At 40.6% G+C, this 20,505-nt stretch overlaps 1 protein-coding gene across 2 annotated transcripts in view; it reads right to left on the minus strand.

The window, feature by feature from the left end:
• Positions 1-4,302: 4,302 nt before the first annotated feature.
• NUFIP1 (nuclear FMR1 interacting protein 1) overlaps positions 4,303-20,505 on the minus strand; it is a 145,900-nt gene continuing 129,697 nt past the window's right edge. For both annotated transcript variants that reach the window (XM_079307194.1, XM_079307193.1), the window contains 5 exons: positions 14,531-14,623; positions 11,331-11,593; positions 9,706-9,834; positions 8,619-8,851; positions 4,303-6,530 (listed from right to left, as the gene is read on the minus strand). In XM_079307194.1, coding sequence (XP_079163320.1) covers positions 6,192-6,530; positions 8,619-8,851; positions 9,706-9,834; positions 11,331-11,593; positions 14,531-14,623 — 1,057 coding nt within the window. In that variant the 3' untranslated portion in view covers positions 4,303-6,191. The remainder of the gene's footprint in view (positions 6,531-8,618; positions 8,852-9,705; positions 9,835-11,330; positions 11,594-14,530; positions 14,624-20,505) is intronic.

Genomic DNA, 20,505 nt, shown 5'->3' on the forward strand with positions numbered 1-20,505 from the left:
AGAGAGTGTGGACTACACTCTCCATCCCCGGAGGAGGAGGAGGAGGAGGAGGAGGAGGAGGAGGAGGAGGAGGAGGAGGAGGAGGAAGCAGGCAGACACCTTTGATTAATAAGAAAATTAACAAAAGTACTTGCTTGGGAGATGACCATACCAATGACATGAAGCCTCCATGTGTCCCTGAGCAGAAATACTCCAAGCATCACCTTGTCCCTCTCCAGCACCCTCTGCCTTTGGCTTTTTAAAATCCCATTTTGCAGAGCTCTAGCCTCCCAGGCAAGAGATGCAGCCCTTCAGCAAAGCAGCCTGGTTCTCTCTCCATCAGGAGACAAACATTCTGGGCCAAGGAGAGGCTGGAGATGGGATCAGCCAGACCTGCAGGCTCCAAGGGGGCCACTCCAAGCAGCCCTCTCTTGGGAGCCTGGGGGTGGGGAGTCACCTTCTCCCATGCTGAGGAGGATCTGCTCTGGTTTCCTCATTGCAAAATGCTTTTGTCCCATGTGAAATGAAAGGTTTCACCAACCTAAAACCAATGTTCCACAAATGTTATACTCTGGACAAACATAAGAAAGAAACCTCTTCTGAAATCATTACGAACAGGTGTACTTTGGCATATTTCAGGCCATTTCTGGAACTGAAAAAATATCCTTTTGTCAATCTAGTGGGAAATCTAGTTATTTCACCTCAACTGTTTGCCAATAAAACAGAGTTCAAAAGGCACCCAGCCCTGAGCAGAGATCCACTAGTCAAGAGAGCGTGGATCAGTATAGACAAATATTGGTGCAATTTTCTCTCAGCTTCCCCAAAGCCAGTGATGTATTTCCACCATTCAAGCACATCAGCCCATGTTCAGAAAGCAAGATGTGAGACAGGAGTGGGGGAAGCAGGTTTAATAACTCAGTATGTGGCTTGCTGTGATAAATAGAAAACAAATTTGTTCTTTCCCTCTTACTGCACATAGCACTTGTTCCAATTTCTAGTTTCTTTTTCCCCAATAAGTGTTTCCCCAACATATCAGTGTTTTTATCAAGACTTCAGTCAACCTGAAAGAAAATGAAATCCACACTGGATTTCCCCTCACCCAAAACAACTGCTCCTATGATCACTTAGGGGTTTTGATGTGTCAGATACTCTTCAGCACAAGTTTTATTTTACTGAGCTGGTAATGCTTTCATGCAAGAGCCCATGCTCATGCAGGCTATATAACTTCCTTTATGTATACAAAAAAGATGGAAAAATTATTCCCTGCCAAGAAAGCTGTCTTGCCAAACAAGAGCCACCCCCTGAAGGGTATATTTAGAAATCAGAGGACAATTTAGGAAGAGAGTCACACAACATAATCCAGAAGAGTAATGAAAAGTAAGGAGAGTGGGAGTTTCTTTCAGGTAGTGAGCACTCCCAGCCTGTGCCAGTGAATACCAGACCAACATTACTCTCTTTCACCTCACCAAGTAACAGCAAAACCCAACACTTACACAGCATTTTTCATTCACCCATCTCAAATTGCAATGCAAGGAGAGTTAAAGTGTTGGATTTAGCTCTCCTCTCTGGAAATTGATGCACAGAGCTGAAGTTCAAGGTTGCACAAGGGCAAACACTAGGGGCAAATGTAGGCCATGGAGTTGTGTCAGCTGTCGAGGGTGCTGAGTTTGGACCTTCTCTTCAATACTTGATGCAGCAGCCTTGTGCAGGCAGGGCAGCCCGTGGGGTCTGTCTGTTCTGTCATTTCATTAGGGACAGTGCCTTCACAGCAAGTGTTTTGCACTAAAAAGCAAATCTGAGCAGTGCATCCACTTCAGCCAGCAGAGTCCCAGTGCAGCTGGGGCTGGTGAGCACCTCTGGAGATCATCCCTCCCAACTCTCACTCCCAGCAGCTGCTCAGGGCTGCATCCTGTCAGGTTTGGAATATCCCCAAGGATGGACATGCCAAAACATCTTTGGGCAATCTGTATCAGTATTTGACACCTCTCACAGTAAATATCTTCTAATATTTAAAAGAAATGACCTGTATTTCCATTAGAGGTGCTTTTCTCAAGTCTTGTCCATGCCACTACTGAGGAAATCCTGGCTATGCCTTTACTTCCCCCATCAGGTGTCTACCCACATGGATAAAAGGCCCTTGAACCTTCTCTTCTCTAGGCACTCTCAGCTTCTCCCCATAATAAAGATGCTCCATCACCTTTGTGGTCCTGCAGTATGGGCATACTGGACTTGCAGTATGCCCATGTCTCTCCGATACTGGGCTGCCCAGCACTCCAGATGGACATCACCAGTGCTGAGCAGAGAGAAAGGATCCCTTCCTTCAACCTGCTGGTGACTGATCATGACCCTTTGAGCCTGGCACTTCAGCAGGTGTTCAATTTAACTCATCACCCACCTATCCAGCCCACACCTCACCAACAAAGACTTTACAGAGCACAGCATTTAAAGCTTTGCCAAATCTACAATGAGCAAAATCCAGTCCTTTCCTCAGCCAAGCAAGGAAGCAATCTCTCTGTGAAAGACTAGCCAGTTGAGAAAGAATTCCTCCTTCATAAAACACTGCTGACTAAACCCAAATGCCTTCTTGTAGATTAGATACTAGGAAGAAATTCTTTACTGTGAGGGTGGTGTGAAATAGAATAATTTGCACAGAAGAGCTGTGGATGCTTCATCCCAGGAAATATCAAGGTTGGATGGTGCTTTGAGCAGCCTGGTCTAGTGGAAGGTATCCCTGCTATAGCAGAGGGTTGGAACCAGAAGGTCTTCAAGACTCCTTCCAACCCAAACTGTCCTATGGTTCTATTACTGTCTCTACAGTGTCTGGACATAGTTTCTAGGCTCATCTGTTCCACCTTCTGTAGGATCAAGCTGAAGCTCATGGTCCTGCAGAGCCTGAGATCCTCCTGAACTGATACTGTTTTCTTTTCAGTCCTCATTAACTTTTTCCAATTGTTTTGTGCTTTCAGAGTCAGAATGATGCATTATGCTGGATACAGTTTGTGGAATGCAGCATTCCAGCCTTTGGCAGAACAACCAGCCCAAAGAGCCTGTATTTATTCCTCAACATTTTTCAAACATCTAAGATCTGCAAGGACTGCATGACTGTCATTCTGAATAATGACTGCACCACATGACTTGGATTAGCAGTCACAGGAACAAGGGGAAACACGAGGGACACCCAGTTGTGACACAGAGGATCAGAGCGTTGGCAGCAGGGACAGCACCTTCCTTTGGCACAGGGCTAATCAAACCACCCCCTCTCCTGTGCTTTCAGTGCAAGGACTGCAACATCAACGTGTAAAATCACTTGCAAAAGCCCTCACTGACCAAGGAGGCAGACAGATTAGAAATGCACACCACTTGTTTCCCTTACATACCAGGAGCAGCTGAGCTGTAGCACAAATGATTTTGTTCACAGACAAGCCTGAATTGCTTAAGTTGCACCTCCACAAATGAGTAGTCTTGATTTTTTTTCTTCCCTCTCTCAACTCTTCTAGCTCAGTAGGTGAGATGGGTTTAAAACAAACAAAAAACCAGCAAAGCCCAAGGGAACTGAATTTAAACTAGACGCCTACAACTACATTTTCAGTAGCTAAGTTATAAAAGAAGAAAGATAAAAAATAAAATTTCAGAAGTGTGAAGGTTGTCACTGGAATATTTTTATCTCAAGTGAGTCACATAGACTGAGGAGTAGGATTCATTTTTTCTTAATAACACTGCAAAGAAAAAAAAAATTAAGAAACATCCACCCCAAATCAAGACAATGAGAAAGCTAAAAGCTACACAAAGCTTACTAAAGGCACTGGCTCCAGCAGCATGCCAGAAACAACAGGCTCTTCTTACAGACACAGAGAGGTATTTTATTCCAGTGAACAAAACCCACCTCTTCTAACCCAGAGCAGATAAACTGCAGGGACCAGAAAAGCCTGCAGGCATTTGACAGTACCAGAGAAGGTCATTATGGCACCTTTCCTACACAAAGGCTGAATCCAAAGTATTAAGAAAGCACATCCTTGATGAGCAGCAAGGGGTATGTGAAGTCTGGAAAAACAGGAAAAGAAAACTGGGGGAGAGGAAGGGACAGAGACCATTGACCAAGACTGCTATTCAGGGTTTGACATCACTGCAGTGTCTGTCTCCACATGACTGCTATATGACTTGACAGAAATGCCTTGTTATGAGAAAAATAGCAGTTCATGTATGCAACAAGTCCTAGGTTAAAACTTCTGGTTTACACCATGCACAGATCTCCCTATAAAGAAACCTACTTCCTTCTATCTATATGAAACAGACTTTTAAAAATAACTTTTTTTTCTGACAAAGTTTTTGGTTTTGTGTGAAAGTTTAATATTCTTAAGTCATAATGACAACAGTATAAAGAATTCAAGGTAAAGTTCTGTCTTTTTAAACACAAGGTCAAAGAGTAGTCAAAGAAAGCTCTGCCATCACCTTGACAGAACACAGGGTTGTTTAAAGTGCAATTTAACAGTAAATTGAAGACATCCATTTATTTTCCTGCAGCTGTTACTTATGCTTTCAACAGCACTGGTACCACTCCACTTTGAAACCAGGTTCTGCTGGAGTGCCAGATCTCCTTGGCTGAGTGTTCTTCATTGGTATTTTCATTGCAGTAAAACTGTAAGAGCCAGAGGCAAGTCAGTGAGATTGAGGTGGCTCGTGAGATCATCATGGGAAGAATGAATCATCTGCCTTGGAAATATAAATGTTTATGATCACTGCTTCTATTCTGCACATATATCCTTGAGACACACAACTTTTACAAGGGTGTTCGTATTTATATAATTCCATAAATTTAGACAGTGCATTACAAACACAATATGCATGGTAGTTATAAATAGCAGAGCAGCAGGACAGAATTTTCAACTACTTTTGCTTCCTATACTCCCCAAATGAGATGTGTGGATGAGTTAAGGAGCTAAAGGAAAGAAAATACAGTTATTAGGCAATAAAAAAACCCATGTGAGTCTCCCCATTTCAGATGGTGGGATGGAAGGCTGGATTTTCTACCAAAGAAAAAGAAAATAAAGTCAGTCCCTGAGAGTTAACTCAACATTTAACCATGACTAGAAGACAAAGAGCAGATCCTGCAGCAGAGGTCTTGAGAATGGATTATTTTTGTGGCGTGTTTTCAGTGTCAATGTGACAAACTAACACCTGCCCTTGACAAGAAGCATTCTGGCAAACAAACGCACAATATAATCAAAAGACTAAATTTGTTTCTAAACCTTGGTTGATGCTTCTTTTTTAGTGCTCACAATACTATGGATGTATGCACAAACCCATGGAAAAAACTGCACAAACCCATGGAAAAAACCAATCACTGGGTGCTGTAGGAGCATCATAACAAGGTACCAAGGCATTCTTCCAGAAGGCCAACCAATAAATTCCCAAAGTGTATGCAAAAGTAACTAGTAACTCTTGGTAGGCTTTCTAAACTTTGATCATTATGATATTGAGGGCTTGCTTCAGGAGTTAATTTGTCAGGAATAACTGTAACAGCAGTTAAAGCTCAATATTGGGTACTTGAGGTCAACAAGCAACCCAGCCCTGATGCAAGCAGTTATAGTTTATTTATTTAATTGTTAAATAAATACAACCTGCACCCCTGTTTCCATTTCTCTGCTCAGTTAACAACTTAATTCAGGGTGGAAGAGGCTCCTGGAACAAAGAGAACTTTTTGAACCAGGTCAGTTATATCTTCCATATTTCACACTGGATATATTGTGTTTATATTGGATATATCTTATAACAGCTGAATCAAAACAATGTGTGCACTGAACTGCCATTTTGAAACTACACTGAAATACTTTCGGACACTCAAGATACTCCACATGCATCAGACCATGACTTCACATGAGGAAGATCTATCCTACTTGGCTCTGGGGATGGACTCCCACATGTTTCATAACAAGGTAAGACACTCAGAACTCCACAGCTCTAGAGCAGAGATCTGCACCTACTCTAGGTAAGGTCATACTCTGTGCCACTGCTGCCTTTGTGCCATGTGGAAATGGAATTACTAGATATGTTTTACAAGGAAATGGCCACCTAGGGCAGAACAGATCAGGAAAGTGGTTTTAACAGATCTCAGTATGTACTTTAATGATTTTTTGTTACACTGATGTCTTTCAAAAAGCATCAGTTGGGTAGAAAATGTAAGTCTTTGCTTTGCTGTCCATAACAGACATCCTCTATGGTGCTCCTTCACACTGAGTTGATGGGGTTTCCCACGTGTCCTCATCTGCCAGCTGAGCCATTTGTGAAGTCTGATCCACAGGTTCTTTCTCACTCTGGGCTATTAATAATGCATCTTCTTGTCCTCCTTCTAACTGAAGGTCAGAGCTACAAGAACAATTAGATTCACTGGGTTTGTCCATAGAAGGCTCTGCTGCAGGGGTAGAGGACTGTTCAGTTCCTGCTTCAGCCTGTGGCTCTGTTTTCAGATGAAGTCCAAACATGTTATTTCTGACGAGGTACCGAACACACTGCAAAATCACATTCCTTTCGTGTCGGATGTCCTGGGCCAGCAACTGGAAATCAAAAAAAAGAGAAGATGATGCACATTTCCCTCTGTTGCTCTGTAGCTGATACTAGCATAGCAAGATATACCAATCTACTCAGTAATTTCCAGCACCTTTCGACTTAAACAGTTGACTCTCTCACACAGATCCTGGACACTTGGGGCTGGAGACTGCTGTACCAGAGACAATGCTGTTCTCATATCATGGACTGTAATACCAGGCCATGCATTCCAGTATGTCAGGGTAGCAAGCCTATTATCATTTTTCACACTTTCTGAGTTATACTGTATCTGCAATTTAATATCCCATGCATTTTTAATTTAAACCCCTTACGAGTAAAAGATAAATACAAGGAAAGGGCATCTTTCATCAGGTACCAGACCATGAATTAAACAGCACTAACTCGTTTGGGCTATAATACATACACCAACCTAATTCTAATAGCTTAATCAAAGTGCTAGAGGCCTCCCTCATCAACTTTAATCTCATTGAAGCTCATTTTGGTAGAAAGAAAAAGAAACCTATCAGCCAGAGAGCTGAATGAACCTTTTTCATTGCGAGTGTCAGCAGAACTAGCAGTATGAACAAACACAAAATCTGGGCCAAGTTGCTAAATCTGTAAGTACCTGATCATTTGCAGGAGAGCTGTATTACACATTGCAGGAGATTTTGCTAAGTCTGGCTTGCAATGTCACCAATAAGCTTTTTTTGTTGTTACAAGTTTCAACAGTGGTTTAACCAGCCACTTTTAAGTCTGAATATTTCTACTTAGATCAATTGCTAAGAGGTATTACAAGCAGCTGACACCTAAAATGACCCTTCAGGACTTTCCATCTGAACAGGAGATGTACTTCAGGGCAGATAAGGGACAGCATGTGATGGTCTCTGTTTGACTGGGAGAAACTGGTGAATTCCCAAATGGAATTAGGGCCCAGTTGGGCTGCAGCAATCCTATCAAAAACTTTCCTTGCTATTTAATTTTTTAATGCAGGGATGGTTATCAGTGGAGTGACAGAACGCAAGCATTTGATTTTGTCAGCATAGAGAATGACTAAAAGCATATTAGTGTTTGCATGTCCACAATAAATATGTTTTAGTAGTGCCCAAGCTCACTGCTGAATGAGTGTTAAGAGATTCCTGCAGCTATTCTCCTACCACCCTTTCCTTCTTTTCTGAGAGCATTATTTCACTGATGCAACCTTTTTTTAGCATTCTAATCCACTTTCTGGATCCATTTTGTAAAATTTCAACCTCGCTGCCTTCTCAAGGTTTTCACACACCGACCATTTCTAATGACAGTGGAAGCCTACCCGCAAACCTCAGACCCTCCTCTGTGATTCACAGCCACAGCACACATTCTTTAAAAACAACTCTGAGCAATTTGAAAAGGCAAAAACAACTCACTAAAATGCAATTTAAAAATGGACTATACTGGCAAGCTTCAACTCAGGTTTCCTGTGTACTGCCAGCTTCTCTCAGCATGTGGGACTTCATCTGACTTTCTTCCAGAGTCGTCACTGCTTTGATCACCAACAACTTTGAAGAGCAGTGATAAAGGCAAGTGCATGCTTTGGGAGCTACACAAAGGACAAACACTTCCTTTCCAGTCACTAGGAACTTTAATTCTTGGCAGAAATTGTACTATGTGCTGAAAAGACTGCTGAGGGATTTCTCCCACATCTGCAGTTTGGGATGTACCTTATCAGGTATCTCTTGCTGAAACATCCTGTGCTATTTCAGAGCTCTGATGTCAGTGGCACCCTGTGTTCTCCCTTGTTCTGCAACTGCAAGTTTTCCCTTGACAGAAGAGCTTTAAGCTATTTATAGAACCACAAGGGTAATACTTTTGAGTAACAAATCCAATAAATGCTCCAAGGTTTTGTCAGAGCTATCTAAAGAAAGCCAAATGGGTTGCTTTGCACTGCTACTGGGAATACCTTGGACTCACCCTTACGAACCTCTTTCCACCCTTCTGAGACACCAACCTGCAGCTCTTCAAGGTGCTATCCCTTCCTCAGATTGATCTAAACATGGGAAGGGGAGAATCACTCACAGACAGTGCTGCCTTGAGCAGGAGGCATTCTGTCAGCCTCTTACCATTTCCAGCAGGGTTGGCCGGCGCTTGGGAAGGCGAGGTGATGTTCTCCTGCCCCTCTTGGCGGGCCCTCTGGGGGGACGCGCGCTCCCGTTGGAGCTCCTCAGCGCCGCGCCCGCGCACTCCGGGCGCTGCTGGGCAGCTTTCTGACCCCGAGGAGCAGGAGCGGCTTGAGGCGCATCTCTGAGCTCAGCCCGGTTCCTCTCAGCTTTTGTTGCAGTCTTGACAGGGAATTCTTAAAGAAAAAGAACACACTTTCATCTCAAACTTAAAAGCCTCTTCAACGTGCTCATATCCCCATGCACTGGCAGTTCGTTAGTATTATTCTTGCTCACACAACCTGATGTGAAGATATTCAAGGTTTACTTGGAGGAAGGGAGGGTTTTCATTTTAAATACAAAGAATAATCTCTAAACATCCACAGAAAGGAAAACAAGGTATTTCAATTCTACAGCACAAAAGGAAAAATAAAAGGAGTGAGACCTAATTAAGATTTTCAAACCTCTGCCTTCTTATCAATTAAGAAGTAGACTTATAGTTTTACACTATAGTTTGCTGCAAATTTGGCTGTTGAGAAAATCATGATACAGTTAGGGCAGAGGATGCCCAGGTTCAATTCACTATCTGGAAGATGCTCTCTGGGTAGGTCATCCAGGGCAAGTAAGGCATAATAAATATTTGCAGGAATTCCTCACCACACACTGATGCATACACTCAGAGAAGCATAAAATCCAACAGAGTTCAAGTACTACTGCAACACCCAGCAGCCTTCTATGGAAAAAGCCCTTAAGGACGTGGAAATTAGTTCATGGAGTGACAATAACAGCTTTTTCCTGGCACTATTCAAACATGATTTGAAGCAAGACCAAAAACAGGTTCCTCATTTTCCCCCAACTAGAGGAGAAAAGGCTTGGGAAATTTGATGACACACAACCCAATCAAAGACATCTTTTGCCTCCTCTCTCAACCCAGGACATGCTGCTGAGAAAAGGGCAGCAAAAGAAGCCACAGTCCTGCTTGCAGTCCCCATCACTGCAGTGTGACACAGGACAGAAGGGGGGTAGAAGAGCAGAGGTTGTTTCTCCTCACCTTCGGGCTCGCTGTCGGATGCACTGCCATAGTTGACCGACAGCGCGCTAAGGGCAGAGGTCACCTGCCTGGGGACAACTGTCATTCCCAGTCTCCCGTCTTCCTCAGCTGCCTCATCCTTGTCAGATTCTGCAGAGAAACAAAAGGCAAGAGGGATTTTTCCCAACAATCCTGCCAAGGGCCAACTTTGCTGCTAAATCCCCGTCTCAGCATCACGCACACCTGATGTTGGGCACCACTGCTCAGTGCTGTGGACTGACAGAAACCCCCCCATGCTTGTCTGCCCTCTACAGATAGGTGGTGGCAAACTGGTGCCTCCAGTTTGGAGTTTATAGCCCTGCCAGCAAAGCTACTGAAACAAAAATTTCCTGAACACAAGCCTGAGCCTTCTACTTCCTTCTTTGTATACCAAATACAATTATAGGTTTAATTATAGGTTTTGTTATCAAGTGTAGGTAAAGAGAGAGAGAGGATTTCATAATATGTTTTGAAGTCTTGCTGGACTTAGTTCTGAGATAAAGATTTAGAAGCCAATCAGGGGGAATTTAAAAAAAAAAAAAAAAAAAAGGAGAATCAAAAAGATGCGCCTATACAGTAAAATCATGGATTTGGGCTGTATTTTTAATTTTTTTTTAAATTCTACTTAGTTATATTGTGTTAGTTATTGTTTGTTATGGCTATATTTCTCAATTGTACAAAAAGTTGCAACTAGCTTTAATAATGTGCAATAAGCAAGTACCACATTCCTTTTCAACCTACTATACCAGAAGTCACTAGCTGTGCTTTGGCATAATTAGACCTTTTATCATTAAGTAAAACACAGATGCTGCAGGGAAATACAGATATATTTAAGCATACTTAAGTTTCCCAACACGCAAAGATTAATGGAATAAACAAATTGCATAGGGATGCTGAGTTCTTGTTCTCACTAATTGAAGATTATGTTTTCAAGAGGAAAAACTCAGCATCAGACATCTTTCCAGGGAATGTATTCTACCCTTGTTGCTAAAAATAGACAGAGTATAAGTCATCTTACATGCCATATTCTAGGAGTACTGCATCACTGCTGACTATATTATAAATAGTTAGATCTGAAGGATTTGTATTGCTGTCAGCATGATGAAAAAAGACACGCTGACAAAAAAAAAACACAACAAAAATCCAACCCAAAAAAAAACCTAAGCAGCAATACTTCAGAGAACACACACATAAGGAGAATATCAAGAATAAGAATACAGCAAAGAACTGAATTAAAAGTAAAATACTGACATTTTAACTAATTCACTTAACTCATACAAGGAAATCCATTTGTTTTCATTTTCTAATACTGTTGTTTTCAAAACCACAAAAGGATATTTAACAGTAATTTAAAATAATTTGGCTGTTGAAGTACTTCATTCTCCTTCTGGTTTTATAAAGATTTTCTTATCTCACGTTAATTTAGCAACCTAAGTTGGTGCTGCATGGCCTTTAGACTACTGCACAGTATTTACATCAGAACTTGTAATGCTGCACACAAACTTCATGTCAGACTTTCAAAATGGTGACTAGCAAACACAAAGTCTCAGTGTTTAAACTTAAAACAACTATTTAAAATAAAACTTCTCCAAGTTCCTTCATCTTACCAACATCACCATTTGCCAGAAGACCAAGAGGGTCCATGTCTTTTTCATGTGCTTGACCTGCCAAAGCATTTTGCTTTTCATGCTCCTTTTCACATGTGCTGTTTTCTGGTCCATTGGCTTCATTTTGAGTTCCATGTTCAGGATAATTGCTGCCATTTTTCCTAAATTTCTTCCAGAATGGGCGCCATTGTTTTCTTCTGTGTCTTCGTTGATGCCCAAGAGCCTCTCCATTTTCTGGAGGTTTCCACATCCCCTTCATTTTGCTGAAGAATAGAAACAGAAAGCTCATACAGATGATAAGCTATGAGAATAAAAACAACTGATGTAACCAAATGGCTCAGGCCCTTATTTAAGGTTCAGCAACACAGAATGATGCCAGGACTTATACCAGCTCAGCTAACACGAGGTGACAGGCCATAAAATCAGTAACACCTCATCTCAGGCAGGGCAATGGGACAAAGCTGGAAACTGAATGAACAGTTTGAAGTTCATTACTCTTACTTTTTATTTTTCAACAAGGCCAAGGGCACATGAGCTAAGAAAGTTCCTCAAGAACCTGCAGCATGAAGACATGGCATTTTCATTTCAAAGTCAACAAATACTCTCCTCACTTGAGCATTAAAGTAATTCAAAACACTAGCAACACGAAGTTAAAAGGAAAGCATCTACTGTAAATATTATTTTACTGCTGAAGTCTCTTTTTTCTAGATACAGCTCTGAGAAGCTGCACCAAATCCATTCAGCCATCTGACTCCATCAGCTGCAATGACTACCTACTCCTGCCTCCAACCAACATGCTATTCATCTATTCCATTCCAAGGAAAATGAATAAAAGAAATGTCCATCAGGATAATGCATTTTTTAAAAACCTGAAATAAAATAGCAAATCCTGACATACAGAAAGAGCACAGCATGTTGGTACTACTTATCTTTCATGGTTACATATCTTCCAGGTTATCCTATAAACACATGTTGATAGGAAAATACCTGGAAAGCTTAATAAACTCTGGTTGAATTCTATAGATACAAGAATAAATGTGACAAAGAGAGAAAAGCAAATATAAAAGGGACAACCGAAGCTTCCTGGAAATATTTATTTCCGAGCAACATCAACTTAATTCAGCAAAAAAAGACTGTAACTAACCATCAGTACATTACAAATAGCAAAAACTACACAAGATCTCCTGTCCTGAATGAGCCCCATGGTTGGCTCTGATCCTCCCTGCCTCAGCCTCACCTAGAGCATGGCTGAGATCCTATTATCCCTAGTCAACCACATGCCTCATGATGTGGGATGCTGTGCTCGTGTCTGGCATCCCTGAAATCTTGAGACAAGGTGCTAATATTTTGTGAGAAGAGACTTGTTTTCATTTGTCTTCATTCTGAGGTCTAAACAAGTAATTTAGCTCCCCATGTTTCTGGAGTTACAAGAAACAGTATATTCACTTTATTCACCTCTTATACCTATGCAATTTTTCTAGGCCTCCATCACACAGCCCTCTCAAGCTACCCACTACTTTGCTTGTTCAGAAATGCTCCCATTAACAGCATTCCTCTCTTCCATGCCTTTCTGGCCTTACAAAGTCCTTCTTGAGAAGACAACAAGGCCTGTCATAGCACTCAAAATGACTTTATATCACAACAAAACCTATTTAATTTCATTCTTCAGTAATTTCACTAAAATGTCTAACACTGCTCATCCCTGATGGCATCACCTACCACAGTGCTCCTGTGGCACAAGTGGCAAACCATTGCCTTCCTGTGCATCAGTCCCTAACCCAAAAGAAGGCTAATATTGTCTCCTATGATTCAACTCCAAAAAGTTTCTATGCAGAAGTAAACAACCTGCAGTTTTGAGGGCTTTCTTTTTCCAAACAGTTTTTCCTGGTATAAAGCTACTAACAAATGTAACAGCATGGAATTGCTGATAGACATTTAAAACTACTTGATGCATCTGACTCAGGGCCACAAAAGTAGCAAATAAAAACTGTAGACATCAAACAGTTTGTTACTGTGATAAAGAAAATCCACCTTTGCTCCTAAGAATCTCCAAAGATAATACCATATATGCTTACAGCTTTAGTTTCAATGCCCAGGTTTGGCTCCTGGGATGCAATGCACTCCTGCAACTTTATATCCTCTGATGGAACTTTTACTTCAGCTTCCTATAAACATTTCCTTTCAGTCATGAAAGGCAACTGGTTGGGTGGGGGCAGGTAAGTGCTGGATCCTCTGAAGCACATGCTGCAACAAGATAATTTGCATTGTCCACATTTAATAAATTACACTAACTTCTTATTCTGCACTAGCTCAACCATTTTACCATGGTGCAAGTTTTGTTTGCTGTCATCCCCAATACAAAAAGTTAGGCAAACCCCAGCTTCACTTCCATGCAGCAGAAAATGGAATTTAACAAGAGCCGCTTAGGACTGAGTCTGCTCCTCTTTTCCAGCCCAGTCATTCTAGTTTAAACAAGTGATGTTTTAGGAGTGTGGTTCATTATAACATTTTTTTAAAACCATCTTCCCACAGGTCCTAATGTAGAGCTAATGAAGTTAGCTGGTTTCACCCAAAAATGAAACTGAGAGAGAACAAAACCATGCTGGAAAACAATTTATAAGGCAGAGAAAAGATAAAGATCCAAGATGAGCAATACTAGCTCAGAGCAATGGTAGAAGACAGATTTAACTTTATTTTCATATAGTTTTCATTATAATTTAAGTAGTGCTGCTTCTTTCTCCTACCCTCCATCATCTTTACATTTTCCCCTCTTGACTACTGATTTATCATCAGAAAGGAGAGAGAGTAAGAATAAAATCTCTGTTGGCCATTTTCAGGCAATAAAGGATTAATCCATGTGGAATCATTATGTTGCATGACTTTTGTCCCCATTACTACTTTTTCAGGGACCAAGGTTATGCTGACCTAATGAACAGCAACTAGAAAGTGGTTTTCTCAAACCAGCCAGAATACCACATTTTTAATGTAGTTACTGTTTCATTTAACTGAAATGGACTTTGGAGCAATATTAAGTAAATAAAAGAATATTATATCAGCAGCTGTTCAAAGGCCTGTGCTCTCTTAAAGGGCAGCCAGATTCTGTATACAGTGGAAGCAGAAACTGCTGGGAGACCACAGTAACAGAGCATACTTTTGAACTCAGTGGGAGGAAAGCAACAAGCTTGGTTCAAAACACTTACCCAAACTGCTGGGTAGTCAGCACTTCTCCCCTTTCCTCCTTCTGCACCTGCATTTCCTTCTTCTTTTCAATGTTTGCCAACGTAGGAAAATTTCTAGAAGAAAAAAAAATAGTTTCACTGGCTCTTAAAGGATTCACTGTAGTTTCTCAATTCCCCCTTTGCTAAACCAGCTTCCTCTATAAACATTACAGATTTTTTTAAATTTTCAAGGAAGTTTAACAGGCTGTTTCTTTGCTAAAAAGGCATTAGCGAGGAAAAGAAACCTGAGTGCATTTATGCTTACATATCCAGACACAATGAATAAGACTAAAAAAAAAAAAAAAGATCAATCACATTAGCATTCTTAGATTTATCAAACCATCAAACAAGGTACAGACAAACAGTTTGGTTATAGTTATGGACCCTCTTTTTGCCCCAGTACACAACAGCATGATTTAGTCCTCCTATTTTATTCCTATGAAGCTTCAACTGGATTATTTGAATTACATGCCTTTAGCAAACTAACTGCTGAGTTCTTGTAAACTTTGAAAAAAATAAAAGGTTATGTGAACAGCTTCTGGGTGCACAAGATTATTCTAATGTGACAGGGAAAAGCATACAAGTTCCTTCTCAAGAAATATTCAGCATTGTACTTGCACACTGACCTTAAGTTTACCAGAATTACTGTCCCTTTATAATTCCAGGTTTAAGAAAAATTGCCAGATCATGCAGATGAAAAGAAATTTACTGTTAAAACCATCTCCCAAACCATCCTGTCTCTTCCATTCCCCACCTCCCTTAACATTCATCCTTCCCTCCAGACAAATGCCTTGCTGGCTGTAACACAGAGCCTGGGCAGCAGGCTTTTTACCATCAAAGCCCAAAAATGGCTACACCACTTGCTCTGCAAACATTAGTTAAGCTAAATGCCAGTGCTTTGAGACAAAGGTGGTAAATGAGAAACACATGCACACGCTTCCCCAGCTTCTGGATAAACACACAAAGTATAAATATTTGATGTCTATTAAAATGGAGTAAAGAGAAATGTAGAACAGCTTCTCACTAAAAATAGCTATCAAAAAAGACACGTATCTTCCTTTAAATATTTAATCTTATCACATGCATTTCCCCCATATTACAGCATGAATGCTAAGTGTCACATTGATTCAAGACAGCTTCAACCACATACCAAGGGAAAAAGAGAAGCATTTTCTACAAGACAAATCTAAACACTCTACAGAACTTGTCTCCTTTAAGAGGATTTGAACATGAGCTGTCAACATCTATTTTCTTTGGATTTCTTCCAGAAATCTGCCATACAGCACAAGAGAGCACAGGGATGTGATGTTTTACCTCCACTCTTCCCTGTTAGTTAGATTTGTTCATCCATGTTACAACACTCCCAGCAAATAGCAAATGTGCAATGAACTCTTTAATCTCAAAAGCTTTGCATTGACAAAGACCCCCCTGCTCCACAGTTTTAGGAGAAGGTGCTTTCTTTCAAAAACAAAGGCTCCCAGGAGGATAACAAGCTATCAAACAAGTAGTTATGCTCAAAAAATCCCCAAGCTTATTGTAGATTGCAGGGGGTGTGGGGTGTGTTTTAAATATAAGGGAAGACCCTAAATACTAGAGCAAAGGAGTCTTCAAGTGCTCCAGCACTTATGCTGATTAAGGACACATTCAAACATGCTCTTGCAACACGATTTGAGACATGAATGCCTCCCACTTTCATTCCTGTGAGGTACCACTCCCTCCACGAGCCACCGTAATGGACTGCACCAACGCTTTCAGTTCCATTTACTGCCAAGACTGACAGATTCCTCCTAAACCAGCCTCCAGCTGACACAGGCAGTGACTGACAGCTGGCGACAGCTCAAGTCACAAGTCCCAGGATGCCTGCAGAAGCACATCTGAAGGCATCTGTAGTGGCTGTGTTTATTTTCTCCACCTCTTCTCAAATGTTAAATGGCATTTTACTCACTGCCTTTACCTCATGCCTTTACTGACTGAGTCTCTCCACATAAGAGGCCATATGCTTAAATCCCAAGAGCTGACTTGGGTTTGCACCCTGGCAAGCCCTCCTCCTCTCCTAAGAAAATGATGTTCCTAAAATGTTACCTACAAATACCACTGAAGTAGAAGTACCCCTGCACTTATGCCTTGCAAACAACTTGTCAGAGCTTGAATACAAACAGCTTCATCAGTCCCCACAGGGCTTTACAAACCTAAGCAACTTATTGTAAAAAGGGAGTTAAACCAGGATGTGATGGCCTGGTACAGCAGACTTCATAAAGCCAGTACAGCCCAAGAAGGAATTGCAGCTGCAATTTTCAACTGTACACACCTTTACAATCCAAAGTTTTTCAAAATATCAGAAAACTCCTTTTCAGGCCATATTAAATATATCCTAACAAAGTAAGACATGCAGGTAAAGGACACCCTAAAGCTTCTAGAGATAGAAAATTAAATTATATTGTAATATAATATAAATATAATAAAAAATTACGCTGAGCATAATCAATAACACGTGTGTCTTAGTGAACAATTTTTTTTTCCTATAAATGAGCACATTAGCCAGAGCCATGCATTTTTTATAGGCCAGCATACTTTATCTTGCTCTCATAAACATTGGAGTAAAGCAGCTCTTAGTGAGCAGTGAAGAAACAGAGCTTTGCCAACATCTAACAGAAAAGAGACCTGTTTCTATAGCAGTTTACACAATGAATTCCTGAGTCAAGAGCTATACAAGTTCATCATTTTAATAGGATCAGCACTGTGAGCAAAATGCCTCAATAATTTCTTGAGCTGGTCTTAATTGCAAATGCACAGCCAACAGCAAAGGAGACATGGATAGCCCAAAGGGAACAAAAATGACCCAACAGAGCTGATAAAATCTTGGCTTAACTTTCCCACATCTGATTTAACCATATGTTAGCTGAGGCAGTTTTTTTGCTAACATATGCCAGCAGATCAGAGTAAACTTTATTGTATCTATGTGTACCTTGACCTACTGACACATCCCTTCTATTTTGCTTTTTCTCTTCTACTTCGACCAAGTTATAAGAAATTATTTTCCATATTACATACTTCATGAATGCAACACCAGGGAGGATTCCAAATTACTCTAGGATTATCATTATGCAACTAAAAAGCCACAAATTAATTAAAAGTGGTGTGGTTAATAGTACTGGACTTCAGGCAGTAAGTACATGCTCGGCCTGTGAGATAAATTGCAAGAAAATACAACAGACAACTCATATCTGAACAAACCAATGCCAAGAGATTAAAGAAAGTGGGGTAGAAAGGGGAGAATTTACAAGCAACACACAAGCTCAAGAAAATCCCCAATGTCATATTAGGAACTAAGCAAAAGTAAGTTTAATGATTTGCTCTAACACTAAAGCGGCCTTGCCACATTCTTACTAATAACCATTGCTCAAGAAATGTTGGTGAGAAACAGATGGGCTGGCAGGACCCAGATCTCACTTGTGGAGTAGGGAAGACAGCAATACCTCATTCTGACACATTAAGGAAATGCACTGCAGATAATTCTCTTTAAGATCATGTTAAAGAAAAAATATGCTGAAGGCAGCACATTTCTCAACACTTGGAAGGGACAGGACAAATCAAAACAAGAAAAGTTGATGTCAGACTTCACAACCATCTGCCTGCAAAACACAGGGAAGCCCTGAGATCCCATGGAACTTCATCTCTGTTGCTCTTTGCTTAATTAGATTTCTTGGCTCAGCAGGTTCAACAGGAAAACAGCATTCCGACCCAGCATGCTTCATCCAGAGATACTCTTTACCAGCTCTCCTCCTCCTCTCTCTTCTATGAGAGTAAGGCTAAACTTTAAACACAAGCTCTTTCTTGAAGATTTTAAGCAGGATACACAATTGAGTAACACAGCAGCTAATTAAGAAGAAAAATCTCAACTCTGCAAGTAATTATTTATAACGGCTGGAAGAACAAGTGAGACAGGATGCAGCATGGTAACACACATATTAAATCACTGCAACCTAATTAGAAACAAACTATTAATGACCTAAAAAGATTCATTCTCAGCTTTGATTGGAGCTTCTAGAAAGAAAAAGGTTTTTTCCTGTCACCATAAACCAAAACTGCTTAATAGCTCAGACTCCCTCTGGTGCCCCTTTTTTCTGTACAATGCAATGTTTACTGTGAGTCAACAACAGACATTCAGTACTAAACTGATGCTTTGCTGGTGACCCAATTAATGCTGCACAAAAGTTCCAGCTGGCTTTCTCTCTCTGCCTGCTTCCCACCCCCTCCCCCCCGTTTTTTTATTCCTTTTAATTAAAAAAAGAAGGATGCTCATAGAGCTTCCTAGCTGTACAAAGAGTAACAAAAGCCACCCAGGTAGTCATTCTACACCCATCCATCACGGCTCAATACGATGCCCAGAGAAGGCCTGAAGTACCAAGATAAGGCACTACTCCATCTAGTGGCCTTGGCTCAGACAGTCCTAACTCCATTTCCCCTTTTCTGGTTGGTGGCTGTGACCATACAATTTTATTTCCTTTGATTTTACTGTGCTGCAGCAAGCTAAGGCTTTCAGCAATGCCGTGTCACAGCCAAATTATATTCATCTGTAAAACCAACATGAAGTCCTTCAGAAGCTCAGCAAAACCATCTCAGGCAGAGCATCACCCTTAAAATTAAGTGTAGATAAAGGCTCCTGTGATTTGCAGCACCCACTCCCTACACAAACAGTATGTTATCCACAATTCTGTGTTCAATTCCAGCTTTCCTAATGTTCTAGTAGGGCACATACTGACATATACATCTTAAATATTGCTTCAACACTTAAACCTCAGCAACAGCTGCCAGACAGGAACTCTCCTGAACACTTCCCAAAACAGAGAAATGTATGAAAAGTTGAAAATGAGTAGCAAAGACTCTCTCAGAGATTGCATACAAGTATGGATCTTCTTCCTTGGAGGTACCATTAGAAAATTAGGTCACCAAAAAAACACAACAGTAAATAAAAACCAAGCCCTAAAGCATTTTTTGAATAAAAGGAAACCTTGGAAGGAAAAGTAACCTAGCACCACAACTTGCCTAATCTAACACCAAACTTAGATTTTCACGGATCATGATCCATTTTGTCTGAGTAATGACAGCATTTTAAAAATCATCTCTTGCTTTTGTATCAAAAAAGCTTTTTTTTTTTTTTTTTTTTGAGAACCTATGAATTATTGTCATTTGTAAAAAAATGAACAGCAGTAGCAGGTGCAACAGCTGACAGCTGTGATGTGCTGACACAGTGGTAAGATCTCCCTTTGCCTTTCTGAAATTTGCAGAAAAAGCTGAAACCAGGTCCAAAGAAAAACTAAAACCTACAAGAATGAAATTGCATGGGGAGAAATTTTGCTTCTCCATACAGGAAAAAAATAGATGGGAGGCAGTTAAAAAATTCTACAATAAATTCCATTCATTTTTCTTTTCAACAAAAATAGTGTAAAAACATATTAAGGGAAGTGAAGTTCAAAGCAAGAACACATTCACATTGCCTTCTGACACGGATGCAAAGTGGATACATCAGAAAGATTCCACCAGACCAATGGGGTTTATTTTCACTAAAAAAACCCCACATGACTAGTACAGTGCCCTAATTTATCATCACTGATCTCAAAATTAAATTTATATCACTTCTCATTCTCCATATATGACTTATGCCTGCTCATGGAAACAAAACTCATGAACTGATTACTTGCAAGACTATATTCTAAATTATGAGAAGAAGTGAGGAAAGCCTGAAGCATCTTTCTCCTGCCAGAAAAGTGTAGATTTCAATCCTTTGAACTCTCAAGAAAAAAAAAATAATTCTGGGAGATATTTAACATTATTATTCAACATTAAAAACTTATACTCTGTTACATCACAGGATAAGAAATAGTGCGAAATACTTCTTATTGGAAAATTTTACCTGGGACCCTGCATGCAATGTAAGTTAGACTGCCTGAGAACAT

Source organism: Erithacus rubecula (assembly GCF_903797595.1).
Source record: "Erithacus rubecula genome assembly, chromosome: 1".
NCBI classification, from domain to species: Eukaryota; Metazoa; Chordata; class Aves; order Passeriformes; family Muscicapidae; genus Erithacus; species Erithacus rubecula.